This window comes from Vombatus ursinus, unplaced genomic scaffold (genome assembly GCF_900497805.2).
Source record: "Vombatus ursinus unplaced genomic scaffold, bare-nosed wombat genome assembly UNPS02014863.1, whole genome shotgun sequence".
NCBI classification, from domain to species: domain Eukaryota; kingdom Metazoa; phylum Chordata; class Mammalia; order Diprotodontia; family Vombatidae; genus Vombatus; species Vombatus ursinus.
Genome location: NW_020954641.1, coordinates 33,899,559 through 33,920,622, shown reverse-complemented (window position 1 = coordinate 33,920,622; position 21,064 = coordinate 33,899,559). Strand labels below are relative to the sequence as shown.

The 21,064-nt window shown below is 42.9% G+C and overlaps 2 protein-coding genes across 4 annotated transcripts in view; one reads left to right on the top strand and one right to left on the bottom strand.

The window, feature by feature from the left end:
* The window catches only part of STK32A (serine/threonine kinase 32A), a 106,085-nt gene extending 103,183 nt beyond the window's left edge, over window positions 1–2,902 (top strand). Inside the window, exons 9-10 of one of the 2 annotated variants that reach the window (XM_027841922.1) lie at window positions 1,693–1,757; window positions 2,036–2,902. In XM_027841922.1, coding sequence (XP_027697723.1) covers window positions 1,693–1,757; window positions 2,036–2,108 — 138 coding nt within the window. In that variant the 3' untranslated portion in view covers window positions 2,109–2,902. Of the gene's footprint in view, window positions 1–1,689; window positions 1,758–2,035 lie in introns of both variants that reach the window. The other variant, XM_027841921.1, reaches the window with a different exon arrangement.
* A 9,297-nt stretch (window positions 2,903–12,199) lies between these two features.
* DPYSL3 (dihydropyrimidinase like 3) overlaps window positions 12,200–21,064 on the bottom strand; it is a 141,108-nt gene continuing 132,243 nt past the window's right edge. For both annotated transcript variants that reach the window (XM_027841726.1, XM_027841727.1), the window contains exons 12-14: window positions 18,503–18,682; window positions 17,485–17,647; window positions 12,200–16,122 (exon numbers count right to left, since the gene is read on the bottom strand). In XM_027841726.1, the coding sequence (XP_027697527.1) occupies window positions 16,034–16,122; window positions 17,485–17,647; window positions 18,503–18,682 (432 nt within the window). In that variant the 3' untranslated portion in view covers window positions 12,200–16,033. The remainder of the gene's footprint in view (window positions 16,123–17,484; window positions 17,648–18,502; window positions 18,683–21,064) is intronic.

Below are 21,064 nucleotides of genomic sequence, written 5' to 3'. Positions count from 1 at the left end.
AATGGACTTCCCTTTGCAGAGGTGGAGGCCTGAGGGTGTGTAACATTGCATATACTGTCAGACTCAGTTGAAGTTTTGGTTAGTTTTGCTGAACAGCTGTTTTTTTCTCATTTCTAGTCCTTCCTAGAAAGGATACCACATTTCCAAACTTTTTCATACAGTTAACTTAAGTCCCCAAAAGTGATTTATGGGAAACTTTTCAGGTAAACATTCAAAACTTTTGCTCTGGGACTCTCATTCCTCCCGGGCCCCATGTTTGTTGACCACTTCTCAAGGTTAAGTTCTTTCAAGCAGGTACTTTGTACAATGACACAGTCTGGCATAGTTAATACCCTGCTCACTTGAGCCAAAGTACATTTAGCAGTCCCTAATGAATGAATGTCACAGTGGTTGTAGTGAACAGTCAGATGGAATTAAATGTGATCCTGGAGGAGAGAGATTATTCTAGGCCACTCAGTAGAACATCTGAACCTTTCACCATGAGACAGGAAGTGCATGGTGGGCCCGTGACCTGCAGGAGAGACCCTCACAGGCTGCCTCTTGGGGCCTCATTTCAGATCCATTTTCCTCCAAGGCATTTATCATTTCTGACTTCAACCCAGGGTAAACAGCTGATGGTCACTCAGCAGACACTCACTGCTGTCCAGGTTAAACAGCTACCTAAACAAATCTTTCTGACTCAGGCTAGAGAGGTAGTGATTTCTTTACTGGCCTGAAGAGTATTGCTCCCCTTTCCTTTGCCAGACAGGAGTGTGTATGGTGCTGATCTCAGTCCTCTTACTTATACTGCCCTCTGCCAGGTTCTCTGTTACTTCTCTTTGATGTAGCTATCTTGACTGCTCTACCCTTTCTCTTGAGGACTATGGAGGGGACAGGGAAGGATAGGGCCAGGATCTTACAGAGTTGGACCTTCCTACCCGAATCAGCCATTCAGTTTGATAACTGGGGGAAAAAAAAACATGCTTAATGCTCTCCTAGAAAATTTAATACTTAAGTAGATGTGGCCATAGTTTAGGTTAGGGCTAAGGAAAAGTTAGTGTGGAATAGTGAAAAGAACACTCAGAGATCCTGAGTGTGAATCCCACACTCTGCCACTTCTTAACTACTTAGGTGACTGAGGGGTAAGTCAGTTTTCTCTCTGAACCTCAGTTTCCTCTTCTGTCAAATGAAGGTTTATATAAATAGGGACTGGACCTGAGACTTTATTGGTAGAGAGAACTCTCAGGTGAGGAAGCTCCCTCTACCAGCATAGGTTGGTACCTTCTCTACAACTACTGAGGGCTGCCTAGAGCACTGAGAGTTTCAGTGATTTGTCCAGTATGTCAGAGGTGGTGCCTGAACCCAGGTCTTCCTGTTTCTGAGGACACAGAGGCTGTAGAGGTGGGTATCTGTTGTCTTTTCCCCATAAATACCTTCTAAATTTATCATCTTTGGCCAAAGTAGAGGTCTTGAATTCAAATTTCTGGCTGATATTTACCCCCGAATGACCTTGGGTGAGTTACTGACCCTCTTTGAGTTTCATTTTCCTCCTCTGCAAAATAAGGGGGTTGGATCTCTATGGGCCCTTCTGACTCTAAGCCTTATGACTGATTGTCTGATCCTACTGAGTACATTATAAGCATTTGGGAAATATCTGTTGATTGATTGTGGAGCCTGTCTGCTAACCTTTCTTTTCTTATTTCCACCTAGCAGGTTTGCCTTCTTCAGGAGCACCTTGAATCAGTCCAGAAGGAATTCATTATTTTCAACAGAGAAAAGTAAGTCACTCTTAGAAAAGGCATGGCCTAGTAAATTTGATAAATGTCTCAGCCAGAACTTTTCGTAGAACTAGTATTTTAAATTTTACCAACTGGAGTGAAGAAGTAGGGTTTTAAGGAAGATTAATGCTTCTCACCTCTGCCATCCACTGGTAAAGAAAGCAGAGGCATTGTTAGTTGATCCTTCAAATCAGTAATGTTGGTTTGTTTGGTTTTTTTCACTCATGCATTTCCTTTTCCCTTTCAAGGCTTAAACCTTTTCTTCTTTTTATCTGAAGGGTAAGAAAGGAACTTAACGAGAAGCTGGCACAAGCCAAAGACCCAGAAGATGGTCAGAACAACAACCTGTGAGATCTTCTCCATCCTCTTTCCGCAACATTAATAACTGCTCTGCACATGGGCGCTGTGCCATGTGCTTCTAAATCCTCCATTTAGAATGCTCAGGCAGTAGTTCTTGCCTGCCCCCACTGCCACCTACCGATGCCCAAAGCACGCTATGGTAGAGCACTAGACCAGAAGCCAGGAGACCTGGGATCTGGTCCCAGTCCTGCCACTTATCAACTCTGTGCCTTTGGGCAAGTCACTCCCCTCTCTGGGGCTCAGTTTCCCTCATCTATAAAATGAGATAATCTGATACAGATCCCTGTTAGCTCTAATAGTCTATGATTCTAAATAGTGTTGGAGGTTTATGCTTTAGTGTAGTACAAAGAATGTGGGACTTAGACTAAGAAAGATCTGGGTTCAAATCCCAGCACTGACACACTGTGGCCATTGGCAAACAGCTTCACCTTTCTGAGCCTTGGTGGATAATGGAGGTAGTAATATTTACACTACCTATATAAGACCTACCTCACAGGGTTGTTGTGAGGAAAACACTATGTAGTTGTGAGTTCTTATTATATTTAACCCCTTTTCTCCTCCTTGTCACACTGTGGAAAATGTAAGGATTGGGGTGAGGCCTTTCCATCCTAGCAAACTAACAAAAAGAGGTCGGAATGCCTTAGCCCATCTGAGCATGAAGTAGAGGATTCTGTTAAGAAAAAAAAAGAATGGGACTTAACCATAAGGATCTATGTGAAAGAGAACCCCCAAAACAGGGGCCTTCTCACAGTAGCATGGCCCTTCAGCACTAACCATCTCATTTAACTAGGGACTAGTTTTATCTGGTTAAATACCAGGAAACACCAGAAAAGAATACTGTCAGATGTAAACCACACCTACCATTTTGTGGTGACATATGGAAGACCAGCACTAATGTGTAGAGAAGTTTGATCTGATGTCTAGCAGGATGTCTTTCATATGAGAGATGAAGTAACCTTGACCAAGACAACAAGAAACATTGATGATATCTCTTTCTTGTTAAGTTCATCGACCAATTCTAGGGCAAGTTGGTGGCTGATCAAGGGAGCGGCCATCCTAGGAGTAGGATGTATAGAATTAGGGCCTGTGAGAAAGCCAGAGATGGGAATAGGGCTAGAAAGAGATGGAAAGTGAGAGTGCTAACTGACTATACTCCCCTAGAGTGTGTAGGCATGAAGTGGGGAGTCAACCTCTGTTTAGCGTTTACAGCTTTCAGTGCACTGAACTAACAGACCTTAAGTCCCAGCAGTGCTAGGAAGAAGAGTCTCTTTTCTTGCCATTAAAAAAAAATGAGGGTTTTTTTTTCTTTGCAAGGAGGTAGCACAAATACCTTTTTAAATGTTTGTAAAAACAACCACCAAACAAAACACTGTCTACCTCCACCTCTTGTGTTTCCCTCCAACTAAATCACTGTCTCTGGTTGATTGGCCGACAATAGGTCCCAGCCCAAGCCTCACTTGGTCATAGTTTGGATTCTGATGGCTCAGTGGCCAGCGAATGTATTTACAATGAGTCTAAATAGCAACTGTTTCTGTTTTGGCCAGAAACCCTGAGGGTCTTCCCCTCCCAGATTGATTTTTTTTTCTTTGAGTAGGTAAAAGAGGCCATTCTTTGCCTCAATCACCGAGTGGGCATTGTCTCAGTCAAACTGAGGCCTGTGAAAGACCTTAGCTTAAAAAGGCCGAGGTTTCCCACTGCACCTGGGCCATCTCCAGGTGTCCTGATCTATATCTTGCCACTGGAACCAGATGGCTCCAGAGGAGAAAGTGAGGTTAGTGTCTTTGCACAGTCCTCCCTCACTTAAATACAATTCACTTGCAAGTCTTCGCATCACCTTCCTGATTTCCAGATGTCATGGCCCTCTTCGAGAAAGGACAAATAACAACAACAATCCCCTCCAACTACAAAGTATGTCAAGTGAGATAATGTATGTAAAACACTCCATGAATAGGATCTCTTATAAAGGGAGCTCTCTCCAAACACCAGCCCTTGTCCTAACACAGTCTGATCTGCTAGGAACTGGAATAAAGTCATCTGCAATGAGAAAGAGACCAGACTCTCTTTCCAAAGAGGAAAAGGCCAAGAGTTTCCATGGCCATTTGCAATTCAAGCCAAACTATGTGTTTTGGTTGTTCTGACTTGAGCCCCAAAGGTCATAGACTTTTTCTTCCCTGTCACACATTTCTTCTTGATTAAACAGTCCTGTTAAAGAGCTTCCTAAGGGATGTTTCGTGAACAAACATCTTACCAAAGGGAAGGAACGCAAGCCATTTGGCTTATCTTCCACTGACATGTCTATTTCATTCATCTAGAATGTCTGAACCAGGAGAGGAACCTTGTAAAACATCCATAATTCATATTTCTAGTTAACTAGTGTTTATGTCTAATACTAAGCTACATACGGGCCTAGAATAGTGCCATTGAGTTTTAGGATTTAGATTCACTAGCTGGACATTGACAGACCTGGATGAGGCAGAAAGGCCCTCCCTGGACCCTTACTGGCCTGCTTAGACAGTTGTTTGCCAAAAGTAAAGCAGAAGCTTTGTCTGTGTCGGTACTGTCTCCAGAAAACTGGAGTAAGAAAGTATCCTAAGAACCTTTCTCGTTGCTAAGCTAGTGCAATTGCAGGCTTTTACAAAACCTTTTTCCAAATAGTTTCTTGAATAATTGTTGGCAACGAAGCCCTTCTGTTCTATTCCATGAGTCAGGGGCTAAAACCAACACCTTCCTAGGGCTGAGGTAAATATACCCACAACTACTTACATTCCATTAGAATGTAAGCTCCCTGACATTAAGGGATGTTTATTTTATTTTTTTGTATCCCCAGTGATTGTTCTGGTGACTAGCACATAAGAGGTTCTTGAATTGGCTTGAATTGCATGACCCTAGGTTTTCCAGGGTCTATTATTTCCTGGTTCATGACTCCTTAAACTCGAATCTGAGAGCTCCAGCTTGGAAAAGAAGAGAATCATGGCAGACATTTGTGACATATGTTCCTGAGAATTTTATTAGTGTTATCCTATCATCTCCACCCATCACTGTAGAAAAACGTCTTGATAGACTCACTATGTTGGTAAGATTGGAAGCATTTTTTGTTAATAGCACTGTTTCCCCGGACTTTCTGCCCAATGAATGCATGTTAACTTAGGCAGCATGGATAGGGTAGAAGGGGCATCTTACTGACAATAGGTTTGGAATCATGGGATATAAAACCCAGGCCAATAGGCCACAATGACTTTAAAATGCTAAGGGAGCCCCAGCTAAGAACAGATATTATGGCTAGAACCCAAAGCAAAGGGTAATGGAAAGAATGTTGGGTTTGGAATCAGAAGACCTGGGTTTGAGTCCTGACTCTGCCATTCATTAGCTGTATCACCTCCAAAAGACAAATCACTTTGCCTCTTTATTTCCTCATCTCTAAAACAATGGGGCTAGAGTAGGTGATTCTGAAGCCCATTTCACTTCTAACATTCTATGATCACCTTGATGAAGTAGGCAGTATGATTATCACCATCCTCATTTTATAGATGGGGGAAACTGTATCTCAGAGAAGTCAAACAGTCACATAGCTAGTAAGTATCCAGGGTGGAATTCAACCTGTTTTCCTGATTCCAAGTATAACATTCTTTCCTCTACATCAAGAGAAGGCTAAGATTCATTTTACTAGAGTAGTCAAGTAGCCCTTCGTGGGAGAACTGTCAATCACAGTTGTATGAAGTGATCACTATAACCCATCACCATAGCTTCCTTTGATCATTTGGCAGATTAAAAAGGAAGCCGGGCAGAGATCTTCCAGAGGATTCTCCCAGTAGATAATCTTTGGCTGTGCTGTAGCATTCACATGATAAGGTAGGGTGAATTGTGGAAGCTGAAGGGAAGAGAGTGAAGGGCAAGGTATCTCTGTTTTCCATCACCAAGATGTCAGAGCACCATATAACCTTGTTTTCTAATAGCCATCTGCCAGGCTCACTTGTTCCAAGTATTGTCTGTCTGTCTGTCACTAATGAAATTAAAAAGTCCAATGTCTTACTCTCTGCTGTGTTGTATACGTGTGTCTAACTTCTTCCTGAGCTTTCTCAGTGTCGGCTTAGAGACCAAGCACCTCTGGGGAGCTGCAGTAACATAACCTTGACCAGAAAGCAGCATCATGGTGCAATAGGAAGGGCACTGGAGGACCTGGGATTCAATCCTGGCTCTGCCACTTAACTAACTGCATGGCTTTAGGCAAGGTGTTACTACATCTCCCTGGGACTCAGTTTCCTCATTTGTAAAATAGAAGGGTTAGACTAGATGATGTCTGAGGTCCTTCCCAGCTCTAATCTGTGACCTTCAGTAACAAGAAGAGCTGGGGAAACTGAGCAGCCAAAGCATCCAGAATGAAGAGAAACTGTCACAGAGATGTCACATACTGCCTTGAACTGTGGTCCCTCGAACCGCCCCACCCCCTTCTGCTTCTAGAGAGAATATATTCTGCAGGTGTCAGGGCATCCATTTATTTATTGAGCATCCACATACCAGGCACGAACCTCCGTGGCACAGGAGGCGTTGTACCACGCTGAAAGGCGGAAGGCAATCCCTGCTCTCAAAGCACCAAGGTCTAATGAGGAGGCAAGATGCAAACAAAATGAAGATAATCAACAGAGGAAGGCATCAGCAATAAGAGAGATCAGGAAAGGCTTCCTTTCTTACCCAGACCCCTTCATGACCAGTGTAATGCAATTTCAAGAAGTCTGGCTGGCATTGGGAAGGTATCCCTGGTCAGATTGCAGCTGGAGTACTAGGTTATGTTTGGGTGCCACAGTTTGGGAAGGACATTAATTAGCTAGAGTAATAACCAAGATCGGAAGAGCCTCAAGTCCATCCCAAATGAGGATCAAAAAAGGAAGTAATTTACTTCCTTTGCTTATACTGGAGAAGACTGCAGGTGGGAGGTTGGGGGAATGGAACGTAACAGTTGTCTTCAAGCACCCAAAGAGGGCTATCAGGTGGCAGAAGGATGCTGGGAGAGCTTAGTTTGTAGATCGCCAGACTTTTAATCTGAGGGTCTAGGGTTCAAGTTCCTGTTCATTGGGTAACTAGATGGGACAATGGATAGAGTGCTGGGGCTACAGTCAGGAAGACTCCTCAGTTCAAATCTGGCCTTAGACATTTACTAGCTGCATGACTCTGGGCAAGTCATGTAACCTGGTTTGCCTCCGTTTCCTCATCTGTAAAATAAGCTGGAGAAGGAAATAAACCACTCCAGTATTTGCCAAGAAAATCCCAAATGGGGTCACAAAGAGTTAGACACGATTGAACAACAATGACCAAGATTAGAAGAGCCTCAAGTCCATCCATTTGAAGATCAATAACTGTGGATATTATGCTGGAGAAGAGAAGACTTGGGGTGGGGTGGGGTGTGGAGGACCTAAAGAGGTTTAACTTGGGGCAAAAGGATTTGCCTCATTCTGCTTCTCCCCAGAAGGCAGAACTAGGGGCACTGATGTTAGGAAAATCTTCATAACAATTACAACACAAAGTGGAATGGAGGTGGGGGGGGGCGCTCTCATTTCAGTCTCCAGACTGGCTAGACGGTCTCTTGTCTGGTATGATCAACCAACGTCATATATTCAAAGTGTTCTGCAAGCCTTATAAATGTGCCATATAAATGTCAACTAACATTGTAAATAATGACTAACATAATGATGCTGCAGTGGGGACTCGAATGGGTTTAACCACATGGTCACTGAAGTCTCTCCCAATTCGGAAAAAAACTGTGATTTTTGTCCTTTGGCAGTGGATCACAATATAGTTTTGCTTAATAATAATTAATAATTAGTAATGACTTTTACTAATAATAATTATTACTACTACTAATTTAATAATAAACTCCATGTGAAGATCTAGTCCACAGCCGACCTCCGGTACTATGCCCTAACCAGTTGGGCTCATCAGCCAAGCTTCAGGCCACAGAAGTCTGGGAAAGCCCAGATTTTGCTTCCTTGGCTTATACTCAAAACCTCATGCACATGGGCAGCCTTGCTGTGTGGCCTTGGGCAAGTCCGATTTCTCTGGGTCTCAATTTTCTTATCTACAAGATGATGGCCTTGGCCTAATTCAATCAATCATTCAATAAACATTTATTAATTGTGTACTGTATGTCAGCCACTGTACTAAGCACTAGGGATACAAAAAGAAGCAAAAGACCAGCGTCTGCTCTCAAGGAGCTTACAATCTAATGGGGGAGATGACATGCAAACAAATATATGCAAAGCAAGGTATAGACAGGATAAACAGGAGATAAAATTAACAGGAAAGGCACTGGAATTACGAAGGGGTGGGGAAGGCTTCTTGTAGGTGGAATTTTAGTTGGGACTTAAAGGAAGCCAGAGACGTCAGTAGTGAAAGCAAAATCGGGACAGCATTCCTGGCATGGGAGACAGCCAGAGAAATGAACACTTGTTCCTATAGCATCTTAGGTTTACAAAATGCTTTCCCCACAATAGTCTTCTGAGATAGTGGTATGATTGCTACCATCCCCACTTAACAGGTGAAGGAACTGAGGCTCAGAGTTGAAGGGCATGCCCAGATCTCCCATCTCTCACTGTTTGCTGCAGCTTTGCCAATCACTAGTTTTATAACTCCCTTACCCACTCCTCAATATCTCTGTCCTAATCCATCCTGGTCACAAAAGTAGATTGACATTCCAAGTGCCCAGCACAAACAGGATCTGTGCCCAAGAAGACCACATTCAGTTCTGTTTCCTAGCCACTGAAGCCTCCTTCTGCCTGCAGAGAGAATAAATGTATCTTTCAGTCCAGACAGTGCCTCTTCTTAGGCCCAACAATACCTCGGCGGCAGGCGGGCGGGTTGGCTGTTGCCCTGAACTCTTCCTTAATAACTTGATTTGTTTGGAAGGCCAGTCTGGCTCCCCCAGGACTGCATGCTAAGTGCTCCCACAATCCCAGTTAACCCTCTGTCTGCCAACATGTTCTCAGCAGCCATCAAACAAAGGGATAGAAGATTTATTTGGAACTTTGGATCTTGACTAGAAGAGACAGGTTTTGCAGGATTCATTTTGATGGCCCTGTTATCTCTTACCTCTGTCGATTATCTTCTCAATACCGTCTCTCCCCAATGGCCGGCTCCACCGATCAACGGATCAATCAACATGTATTTATTAAACACCTACTGCATGCCAGGCACCATGCTAAGTGCTGAGGGATACAAAGAAAGGCAAAAACAGTCCCTGCTTTCAAGGAGCTCAGTCTAATGGGAAGACAACCTGCGAACAAGACACATTCAGGATAAACTAGAGATAATCTCAGGGAAGTCAGCATTAAAGGGCATTGGGAAAGCTCCTGTAGAAGATGGGATTTTAACTAGGACTTGAAAGAAGCCAGGAGGCAGAGATAAGGAGGCAGAACATTCCAGTCGGGGAACATCTGATGAAAATGTGGATGGGAGTGTTTTGCGCTAAGAACAGCGAGGAAGTCAGTTTTACTGAATCATGGAGTAAGGCATAAGAAGACTGTCGAGGCAGGCTGGGCTTCACAGGTTGTGAAGGGCTTCAAAAGCCAAAGAGATGATTGTGTATTTGATCCTGGAGATGACAGGGAACCACTGCAGTTTACTGAGTAGGGAGGCAACATGATAAGGCATGGGCTTTAGGAAAATCAGTTTGGTGGCTGAGAGAGAAGATCAGACTGGAGTGGGGAGAGGCTAGGGGCAGGGATTCTGAGACATATTTCACCTTGATGTAGAGAACTGACAACTACAGCTTTCTAAGAATGGGTGGGTGCCTTAGGAGGGAATGCGTCACCCATTCACCATTAAATCGCTCTAAGCAAAAGCTGGAATTGTATGGGATTTTCTCAAGTGGACTCCTACTCACACAGAAATCAGACTGGATGTTCCCTGAGCTCCCACCCAGCTCTGAGATCTTAAGATTCTCAGTGAAGTTCAATGACCATACCGCCCTCACCCAAATGGGAGTTGTCTTTTTTGTAGCTCTCTTGCATTGGGAGATGCAAGCAACTATTTGAACAGAGAATGGATGGCACATAGAATCATGAAGGGGTAAAGGTAGTACAAAATAGAAAGGTAGCCTGGGGCCAGATTATTAAGGATGTTAAATGTAGAGGTTGATAGACTGTGGGCTCTAAATGTTGTATACGTGATCTAATGCAATGTGGCTGGTTTTGCTCAACTTATTTAAACCAAAAAAAAAAAAACTGTTGTAAGGGAAAGCTCACCAGGCTTAAATGCCAAGCTGAGGTTCTTCTTATTCTAATGGCAATAGAGCGCTAGGGATACTTCTTAAGCAGTGTGTCACATGATCAAATGTGCTTTAGGGTGATTATTTGGGCAGCCCTGTGCAAGATGGATCAGAGATGGGAAAGATGGGAATTCTAGATGTCTAATCACAAGAGGAAATAGAGCACAGTGGCTATTGCCATACCTGGAGTCAGGCACACTGGCCCCCATTTGAATCCTACTGCAAACATATTTGTTGTTCATCCTTCATTCTTGAAGAGGACCAATCACATCTCAAGTGTGGTATCTTGACTTTCGAGTGAATTGGCAAAGTCCTCAGCCTTGCTCTCTCCTCCAGTCATCGGAGTCCAGGAAGACAATGGTTAAGATGGCTGGTGATGGCCAAGGATGCAGTGGGTGACCTTGGCCTTTCTAAATTACAGTCTTTCCCCATCTCAGTTTGCTGAGGCCATGCTCATTCAATGACTAAGGGCTACGTAAAAAATGAGACAAAAGATGGCCCAATTTACCACCAAAGGTATCAATCTGGGAAAGGAAGACCCCTAGAGTTTCTGGCCAGAACAGAAAATAATTGCTATTTACAATCATTCTAAGCCATCAATACCTAAACAAAGTTGGCCATTCAATGAAAGCCAGAATGATTTGTGTTTAAAGGCATAGCCAAGTAATTCCATTTGAAACACAATGGGCTTTTTTAAAAGCCTGTTCTTCTGAGCTACATTTCAAGAAATCAAAAATGAAAACGGAGCAGGACAAAAGAAAATTGTCCCAGCTTTTGGGGGGAAAAATGGAGAAGGGGAAAGAAAGAGAAAGGAGGAGGAGGAGGTTGTGGTGATTTGGGCCCCCAGAAGGCAGCTGCTGCTGCTACTACTCTGATAACATGGTAAAGACAATTAATACAAAACCTTCTCCCAAGACCCTGGATGGCTCCTTCCCACAACTACATACTGCACCCATGGGACTAGCCTTAACAGTAATGAGGCACATATGTAAGAAATGTGACAAGGTTTAATTCACATCACCTGCTCTGGAAGTCCTCTCTCTGTGTGATCTCATGCAAAACCTGCATTGTTGTGCTTCATCCTTGAAGAGAACCAATGACATCTTGAGCATGGTATCTTGACTTGTGTGTGAAATGGATTTGAGTGAAGCAGAGCTGTGCAAAGTCCTAACACATTTACTATCTGTGTTGTACAGCCAAGTCATTTCATTTCTGATCTTGACTCTCCTTACGAAGAGGCAGTATTATCCTACAGTATCTAGCACACTAAACTCTAAGTCAGGAAGACCTGGCTTCAAACTCCACCTTTGGCATTGATCAGCTATATGACCTTCGGCGAATTATTCAATCTCCCTTACTCGCTAAGGCACTGGGACCACCCCCACCTCCCATCACACATATTCATCACAATTGGGGGAAAGATTTTTCTAGCAAGGCTTGAAAAGGGGGAAAAAAGGGCTTTCAGGGTCATCTTCAAATAATCGGAAAAATTCAGAAGAATTGCAATTTCTGGAGCATCCCCATTATTCAAGGTCTTCATGTTTGTGAGGAAATAACATGCGGTACAATGGAAAGGCTCAGAGGCTTTGGTGTCAGAGGAGCTGGTTCATATCCTTCCTGTTCACAACATGTGACTTTGGTCAAATTACTTAACCTCTCTGAGGTTCAGGTTCTTCATTTTTAAAACAAAGGGGCTGGACCTTATGGCCTCAAAGTTCTGTTCCAGTTGTAGTTGTGATCCTAAGAACCTTAATGGCTCAAGGAACTGTTACACACACACACACACACACACACACACACAAAGAAGGAGGCTGGACACCATAGGGATGTTGTTTTACAATTATTTTAATAACCAGGTTTACAGTAACAGTCACTTGGATGAACTTTTCTTCGGCTAAACTCAAAATACTGTTTCTTTACGGTTCAAATCAAACAGCTCCTCCACACGGGAGCTGCTTCACAGCAACCACAGACCACAGGAAGGTTCACTTGTCCTTTCTTTCATATTCACCAGATACAAGGAAACTTGACACCCACAAACCATACGTCAATAGAAGGAGTTTAAGGGGAGAATTTAAGGGAAATATACAATAAATGCTGGCTGCCCACAACAGCCACTGAGTATATCTGGGAATCCAGCTTGGGTCTTCCCATGGAGAAAGCTTAGACAACCCTTGGCAGTATATGGAAGTTGGAAACTCAACCTGCCGGGCATGTTATTTCTGGGCAAGGACAGCCCAGCCTCACAGTAAGATCAAAGAAAAGGTACCTGTGAGGTAGAAAGATGGAGAGAGCATCCATTTGCTCACTTACAACCATCACCATCTTCTTACTTAAAACTTAAACTGAATCTATAGTAGCGGGAAAGGTAACAATTCCATTAGCACCTGCTCCTGCTCACCACTCCAGGAAAAGCTAACTGGATATCTAGGACCAGAGGGAAGTAGAACAAGAATGAGAGCAGGAATGTTCTAGAAGTCACAGGATCAGAGATCACAGGGCTCAGGGTAAGGGTGGGATGGTTGGCGGCAAACTGAGACCGAAGAAGGCCTTCTGAGAGCCCCACACTTCAAGGAGAAGAGGGCTTGAAGATCTGGAAAAAAAGGACTACAGAATCGTCATAATGAAAACTCTGGCAAAACCACCTTCAGAGACCAGAGCTTTAATCTCTACAGTTCATGCTGTGAGTCATTTCCTTCTCCTATTTTTTACTGACCACCTGAAGGAGAGGCCTGATGAATTTTCTGGACAGTAGGGCATTACTTGATGTAATTTTCTTTCCTGCTACTGTTCAATAAGAAACCCGACCATTTAAAAATAAGACAGAAGACTCTAAAACCTAAGCAATCAATTCTGTGGAAGCCAAACTCAGCAAGGTGCTAGAGATTTATTTTTCACCTAGAATTACTGGGTTTGGCAAGATGTTATCAAAGTGAACAAAGACGAGATCTTCCTTTGAATCTTTTGGTCTGGCACCACACCCCCGCCAAGATAATCTTTGCAGCTCTTAGGCTTCATCTGCCTGTGCAAACTGAAAGGTCCTGATCAATTCCTTCATATCAGAATCTCTCAATAACAAGGGCAAACATGGCTGAGGTGGATGAGTGACCATGAGATAAGAAAAATAACATGGAGGGCTTGCTTGGGCCATAAATGGGTTGGCCCCCTCAAGTATAGGCACAAAGGCTGCAGATTTTCATTTCTGTAATGTTAGCGCTATCTTGTGGCCATGGCTTGGGATTATAACGAAGTCTTAAAAGAACCAGCAAGGTATTTATTCTCAAGCACACTCAGGCTAAGTGCAGTAGGCCAAAGGTCTACATTGGGGACCAGTGACCTCAACTGACATTAAGCCTAATTCTACCCCTTCCCTCACCCATGGATGAAACAAATCTAAAATGCTATGTCCTCTTAGAATTAACATCTAAAACTGATTCAAAACAGAGGAAAAGAAGGAAAGATATATGCCAAATAACCATTCAAGGCAGTGGTCCCTAAATGGTTGACCCTCAGAGACACAAATGGCCTCACTGGGATGGTGCCTGCCCAGGGCTGGTGCACAGATTTCATTTTTTTCCTCTCTTAGAGAACTGGGTTCTCAGTCTTCATTCCAGAATGTGATTTTTTCAAAGCCCTTGTAAAATTTAAGAGATGAGGATATCACACTAAATTATTTTAAAAGAAATTTCAGTTCATTAAAATCCTCCCTATCATTTTTGGTCTGTTCTGTTCTCTTTTTCATCTCTGGCCTGATTCACAATACAGACCAGCAGCAGGAATATTTGGTTGGATGGTTCTGATATTTCTTTAGGCAAAAGACGGCTGTGGACACTGGGTAAGAAAGGAAAAATGGAAATGCACCACCCTCCTCAGTTCCCAGAGGAACAAGATGGAGTATTGAGGAAGCCCTAAAAAGCGTTGGGAGCCCTCTTCTTTGTTCATTTTGGATTTGTCTACTTGACTGATCGCCCTCCTCAGGTCAGAAAACTGAAAATGAAAACCACCTAATGAGTGTAAATGCCTCAGAATGTCCTGGTTTGGGAAAACTATACCCATGTTCTCTGTTCCCACTCAAAGGTACTCAAGAGAGCCTGTACTTGCAATACACAATGCAAGAAAATGACCAGCAGTGGACAATCAATGCCTGAACTCAGAAGACAAAAGAAGATATATGCAAGACCCCACTTCTCTAACTCTACCTTTAGCAAACTCTTGCCCTATGACCATGGGCTTGAGCACTAGAAGGGATCTTAAAAGATCATCCAACTCCTACATTTTGCTAAGGTGGAAAATAAGGCCACCCCTTCCTGACCTTTACAAGACCTCATAAATTCAACAGGTTTATTTCTTAATGAAGATAAAACAGATAAATTACAAATGAAAAAGAAAACGTCAATGAAAAGTCTTCTCTGACTTCCTGCCTTCTCCCACACCCATCCCCAGATCCAAAGGAGATGAGGTTCCTTACTGCTAATTAAAATTTCAAGGGATTCTTAGGAAAACGCCTGCCAAAAACAAAACCAAAAAAAAAACCTTCTATCTAATCTGAAGCTGTAGGAGCACCAAGAAACTAAGAAAATCAACTGCCCAGACCTGCTTGGCTTAGCTTCCCCCAGGACACTCAATGGAACCTTTTTTTTGGCCACTTCCAACATGACAATCTGATTTTAGGCATTAAAATGTCCTTGTGATTTTCTCTCCTCATCAACATGCACTTGTGATTCCATCCTCTAGGGGGCAGTTAAAGAGTACTCTTTGTCAGGTGCCACTGCCATCCTGAGGATCTTTTCCCTGCCTTTCTGGGTCACCTATCACCAGTCACCTGGCAGGAAATATAAGGCTGAGGACACCAGTGGAAAGGGAGAAAACGGAAGCACCTTCTTCTCCTCAGGCCAGAGAGGAAGGTGCTGGAGATGTGAAGAGGCCTTGAAAATAACTGAGCAAGAGACCAAAGAACAGGGGCGACCAAGCAGGTGGAAAGAAGTGATTGCCTTTCATTTTTTAATAAAATGGACAAAGTAACACAAGTCAGATTAAGAGGAAATGTAACAAAGGCTACGTGACAGAAATTGCTTGCCTTCTCTGGAGGCCCCATGGTACCGTGATGTGATGAGGTGATGACGACGGTGGCCATGCCCAACTGACTTCATCGGAAACAGAAGTACTCGACACAATACACAACATCCCCTTTTCCTTCCCCCGGCCCACCCACCTCCCACACTCAGCCCACCCGTTGCCCCTCTGCCAAGGCTCCCACCACCCTTCCACCCCAAGCGGCCTGTGTCCCTTTCGTTCTACCTTTCTGGTTCCCTGTCCTCCCAGCTTTGTCTATCCCCTGTCTTATAACTCAGCAGTACACAAGCACGCAACACATAGGTAGGTTACAGACTCTTAACTTAGTGACTCATCTTATTGCATGCATGTAGAAGAGGGAAAAAAACTCTCAAGGCTATGCAAAAAAAAAAACAAAAAACAGAAAATGAAGCGATACTCTTAAAGCGAGGCAAGCGAGTAGCATTGGGAGAAAAAAAAAATAAGGCTTGAAGGCTTATTGATTCTTCAGATTGGAACTGTTTGGATTCACTTTCTTTCTTAAATACCAATGTACCATTTTGGCTTTGAAAAATCTTTTCTGGTTTCTCATCCTCTTTGGGGCTACTTAACTCAGGGATGTTATATTAGAACGGCCTCCAGGGGGCGCCACAATACGCTTGCTGGCGGAACGGACGCCTTCATCCACCTGTGTACCTGCAGTTGCAAGTAAGAAAATGACACATGAAGATTAATGTTAAGGGCTGAAGACGCTGAATGGCTTCCCAACCTTTTTATCAGTCACTTCCCAAAAATAAGTATCCTTCACTTTGTTCCTGTCTCATTGTCCCTCCTGCCATTAACCCATGCTCCATTTCCAAGTTTCTCTTTCTTCTCCTATTTTTCTCTCCCTTTCCTCCAATTCATTTTTTTTGTGTGGTTTGTTTTGTTTTGAAACAATAGGGGTTAAGTTACTTGCCCAGGGTCACACAGCTAATTAAGTGTCTAAGGCCAGATTTTGAACACAGATCCTCCTGACTCCAGGGTCAGTGCTCTATCTACTGCTGCCCCTCTAATTCACTTTCTCTTTTTTCCTTTTCCTATTCTGCCCCCTAATTTGGTGAGAATATTTAATTAAGTTTGGAATGGTTTTTATTTAGGTAGTGAAAATATTTTCATATTTTAGAAGTATATGTCATTATTATAATAACTAGCACTTTTAAGGTTTTCAAAGTGCTTTACAAATATCTCATATACTCTGCACACCAACTCTTTAAGCAAAGCACTATTATTATCACCCTCATTTTTGATGAGGATGATGCAATGAAATGACAGATGAGCAAAGTGAGTGACTCACATAGGGATATAGTAAGTATCTGGGGCTGGATTTGAACTCAGATCCGCTTGATTCTAAGTAGTGTGTTCTTACCCACTGCACCACCTAACTGACCCAAACTAAGTACATCTATTTCCCTGTTGTTCATTTTGTAAAGCGAAAGTGTGGTAGAAATCATACACTAGAAAGAACTCTGGACAGAGGGTCAAAGAAGACTCAGGTTGGAGAGCTAGCTTACTTCTAAACCTGGCTGTCTGATCTTAAACCAGTCATGTCACCTCCTGGAATCTTAGTTCCTGCATTTGTTAAATGTAAAGTTTTAAAATATAAATTGTAAAATTTTAAATTTTAGGAATTTAAAAATTAAATTAAAAAATTTTAATGTAAATTATAAAAGAGGAGGAGCTAGACCAGAGGACTACTAATGTTTCCAACATTTCTAAAATCCTCTAGTTCTCTAAAGAAAGCAACTCTTCCATGGCCAGCATTCCTTGTTGACTTAAAGACACTTTCTTGTTGTCCCCAGAAACTTTTCCCTTAAGAGTCAGTGCCAGCAAAGTAGACACTCTTTTGTTTCTTAAGATAATTATCCAGCCTCAAGGCCTATTACCCAGATTTCCCAGGGCATTATTATTATTATTATTATTATTATTATTATAGGTTACTGCTGTTGTTTTGTTTGATTTTTCAATTTTCAACCTTATACTTTCCACCAAAATCCAAGCACAGCAGTCCAGCCTTACCTGACAGGCTAAATCCTGACTGATGAAGATTTCTCACTGGGGGGGTCTGGCGAGTGGGTGACCCCCTGGTGGAGCCTGCAGGGGTGCCTCCTTTGGGAGTGGTGGTCAAGTCAAACACCGGCCCATCATACATGCCTCTTGGCACAGCGTGCATTTCAGCCATCTGCCACCAGGGAAGACAAAGTGTCATTAATTCAAATCAACAAGCAACTATCAAGTCCTTTTGTGTCGGGTGCTGTACAAAAATGAAAAGTGTTTGAACTCAACTTCACAATCCCCTTAGAGTTGAGAGCAGACCACAAGTCAGCAAGCCAGAGATTTGTGTCACTGGGTCTGGCACGCTGGGCCCTAGCTTTAGTTTCATCATGGTGGCCACTGCTTTCACCTACTCCCTGTGGCCTCATGGAGGCACAGCAGGGAACTCAGTGGTGGCCCTTTGTTGGCAAAGCCAAACAGTGTGGCAATACCTAGTCTAAAGGCACATGGGCTCCCAGAGTCACCAAGCAGAGATGTGTCCCAAATTTTCTACATTAACACCAAGGACATATTATTTTATGATAATGACTCAAGCAAGTGAGCTACAACAGGTAAATATTTTGATCTTCTCTCCCTTCTGCTCTAGGGATGTTCCAACCCTAGTAAATAATGGGACAGCCACCAACCAATCCAATAAGTCTTTTTAAAGTGCCTATTGCATGCCAGGTATTGTGTTAAGTCTGGGGAAGATACCCAATTAAAAATAAAATCACTCCCGTCCTTAAAAAGCCTACAATCTACAGGACCATAGGTCAGTGCCTAAACTTGCAAACACTAGGATGCAATTTATTTAGGTCATAAGACCATAAGGCTAAGCCCCTTCTCGTAGCGGACATCTCTCAGCCACAGAAATGGTGTCCTAATATTTCACTGTCCTCGGTACCCCAGTGAGAACAAAGGCAAGATATCAGCCCTTGCCCCAAGCCTTTCAATTCCCACTACCGTTGACTTCTACTGTATTTGGGTTCAGTCTCCTCCTTACCTTCCTCCGAGCTTTAATGCGCTTATAGACAAAGTCAGAGAAAGGGCTGCAGGGGATGAAGCGCCCAGCCCCCTGGGTCACATGAAGATTGCCATCCTCCAGCATGATCTTGCCCTGGCAAATGACCACCAGGGGTGCTCCCCGCAGCTCCATCCCTTCAAAGATGTTATATTCTGCAGCCTGTAACCCAAGAGAAAATTTCACAAGGGACAGATGAGAAGAGTAGGATCTTTGTGGACACTGTGACCTGAGCCCACTATCCTGTCTCTGGCATCATAAGGCACTGATACACCATGATAAAAGAGAAAAGGAAAGTTCAGAATGTCCCCAACTTCTTCCAGAGGATGGACTCCTATATAGCTGTAACTTTCTCTAACAAAGTGAGTGATCTTCATAGCAAGAAGACTAACACAGCCATAGTTAACATGGAAACTCAAGAGAAGTGAGAAGATGGCTAAAGAATGACCTCAATGAGTTTAAGTCATCAAGTGTGGAAGAACTATATTCCAGAGAACTGAAAAAAAAAACCACTATTGATTTCTGGAAAACAATGTGGAGAAAACAAAAAGTGTTGAAGAATTGAAGAACTGGGAAAATATTCTGATTTGCCAAGAAGGTAGAGTCTTCAAAGTGTAGGTTATGGAGCCTTGATTTTACAAGCTCAAAGATTTTTCCAGAAAACAAAGAGATTTTGTGAGCTTTTGAAAAGGGGACACAGTAGTAGATTTGTGAGCTTTTGAAAAGGGGAGTAGGGATCATGATGAGCAAACACAGGTTCATGAAAAAGAAATCATACCAGACTAACCTCACTCCTTTTTTGATAGAATCACCACATTGATATAACAAAGCAATGCCACAAACATGAGATATATGGAGTTCAACCAAGGCATTTGATAAACTTTCTCATGATATCCTTGTAGAGAAGATGGAATGGTAAAGATATTAGACTCAATGACTAGAAGCAAAGAAGCGTGGCTGATGGATCAGTGTCCATCTACAACAAAACTGCTAAGTGAAAGGCCAAGGGCTCTGTCCTTGGTCCTACTCTGCCCAACATTTTTTTTGGTGACTTGGATGAAAACATGTGGCGTGCTCATCAAATCAGAGATGACTGATATATCTGGCCATAAAGCTGGGGAAAAGAGCAAATACAGCAGATGACAGAAGAAGGGTCCAATAAAATCTCAACTGGCTGGCATGAAGGATTGAATTTATGTGAGATCATATGTAGGAGGGATAAACAAAATTCTACACCTGGGTTCAAAATAATCAGCAGTACAAACACAAAATGAGGAGGCTGTGTCTTTGCCATAGTTCATTAAAAAAGGATTGGGGGAGGGGGAGGGAATGGTTAATAAACTGCAAAGCCAATGAGAGTCAAGAGTTTGGTTTGGCCTGTGTGCATGCACATACACACATGCAGGAATAAAGGAGGAGAAACAATGAGCATACAGAGAAGGATGTCCATGATAGAGAGGGGACTAGAAACCATGTCATATAAAGATTATTTGGAGGAATTAGGAATGTTTAGCCTGGAAGGGATGACTAGGGAAATTAAGAGAGCTGTCTTTGAATATTTAAAGGGTTTTCAAGTAAAAGAATGATCAGGCTTTCTTTTCTTGACCCCAAAAAACTGAATTAAGAGAAATGGGTAGAAGTTTCAGAGGCAGATTTCGTCTCAACACAAGGAAACCCTTTCTAACAATTAGAGATGTCTTTACAACAGAGTAGTCTACTTTGGCAGGTGGTAAGCTGTCCTTCAGAGGCTGGATAACCACCTCCTGAGAACAGCACAGGAGGGATCCTCTCTGAAATCTGTGTTAAACTAACCAGATATCCTCTGAGGCTGCTTTCAACTTCTAAGATATTAGGATTTGGAGGCTCAATTTCAGAATTAATTTTCTAACAGAATTGTACAGCAACAGAATTGGCTGCCTCATTAGGGAGACAGGGAAATGCAAGTGGCAGCTTGATAATCATCTGGTATAGATTTTGTAGTAGTTCGTCCTACACTGGAATGAGAAGGTGAACTATACGAGTTTTGTTGGTGGTGTTTGATCATTTCAGTTGTGTCTGATTCTTCGTGACTTTCTTGGCAAAGATACTGGAGTGGTTTGCTATTTCCTTCTCCAGCTCATTTTACAGATGAGGAAACTGAGGCAAACAAGGTTAAGTAACTTGCCCAGGGTCACACAGCTAATAAGTGTCTGAGACCATATCTGTACTCAGGAAGATAAATCTTCCTGACTCCAGGCCAGGTGCTCTATCCACTGTACCACGTAGCTGCCTCAGACTATATGAAAGGCAGCACACTAGGGTGCAAATGAGATGAGATTTGGAGTCAGGGGAGATGGGTCCAAATCCTTGCTCTACCACTTACTGCCTGTGTGACCTTGAGCAAGCCTTAACCTTTCTAGGCCTCTCTGTAAAACGAGGGGTGGGGCCCAGACTCAATAATCTCTAAGATATCTTCCAGCTCTAAATCTGTGAGCCTATAAACCTCAGAGGTTCCTTCCAATTAAAAGTTGGATTACAAAGAAAGGGCCATTATAGTAGTGTAAT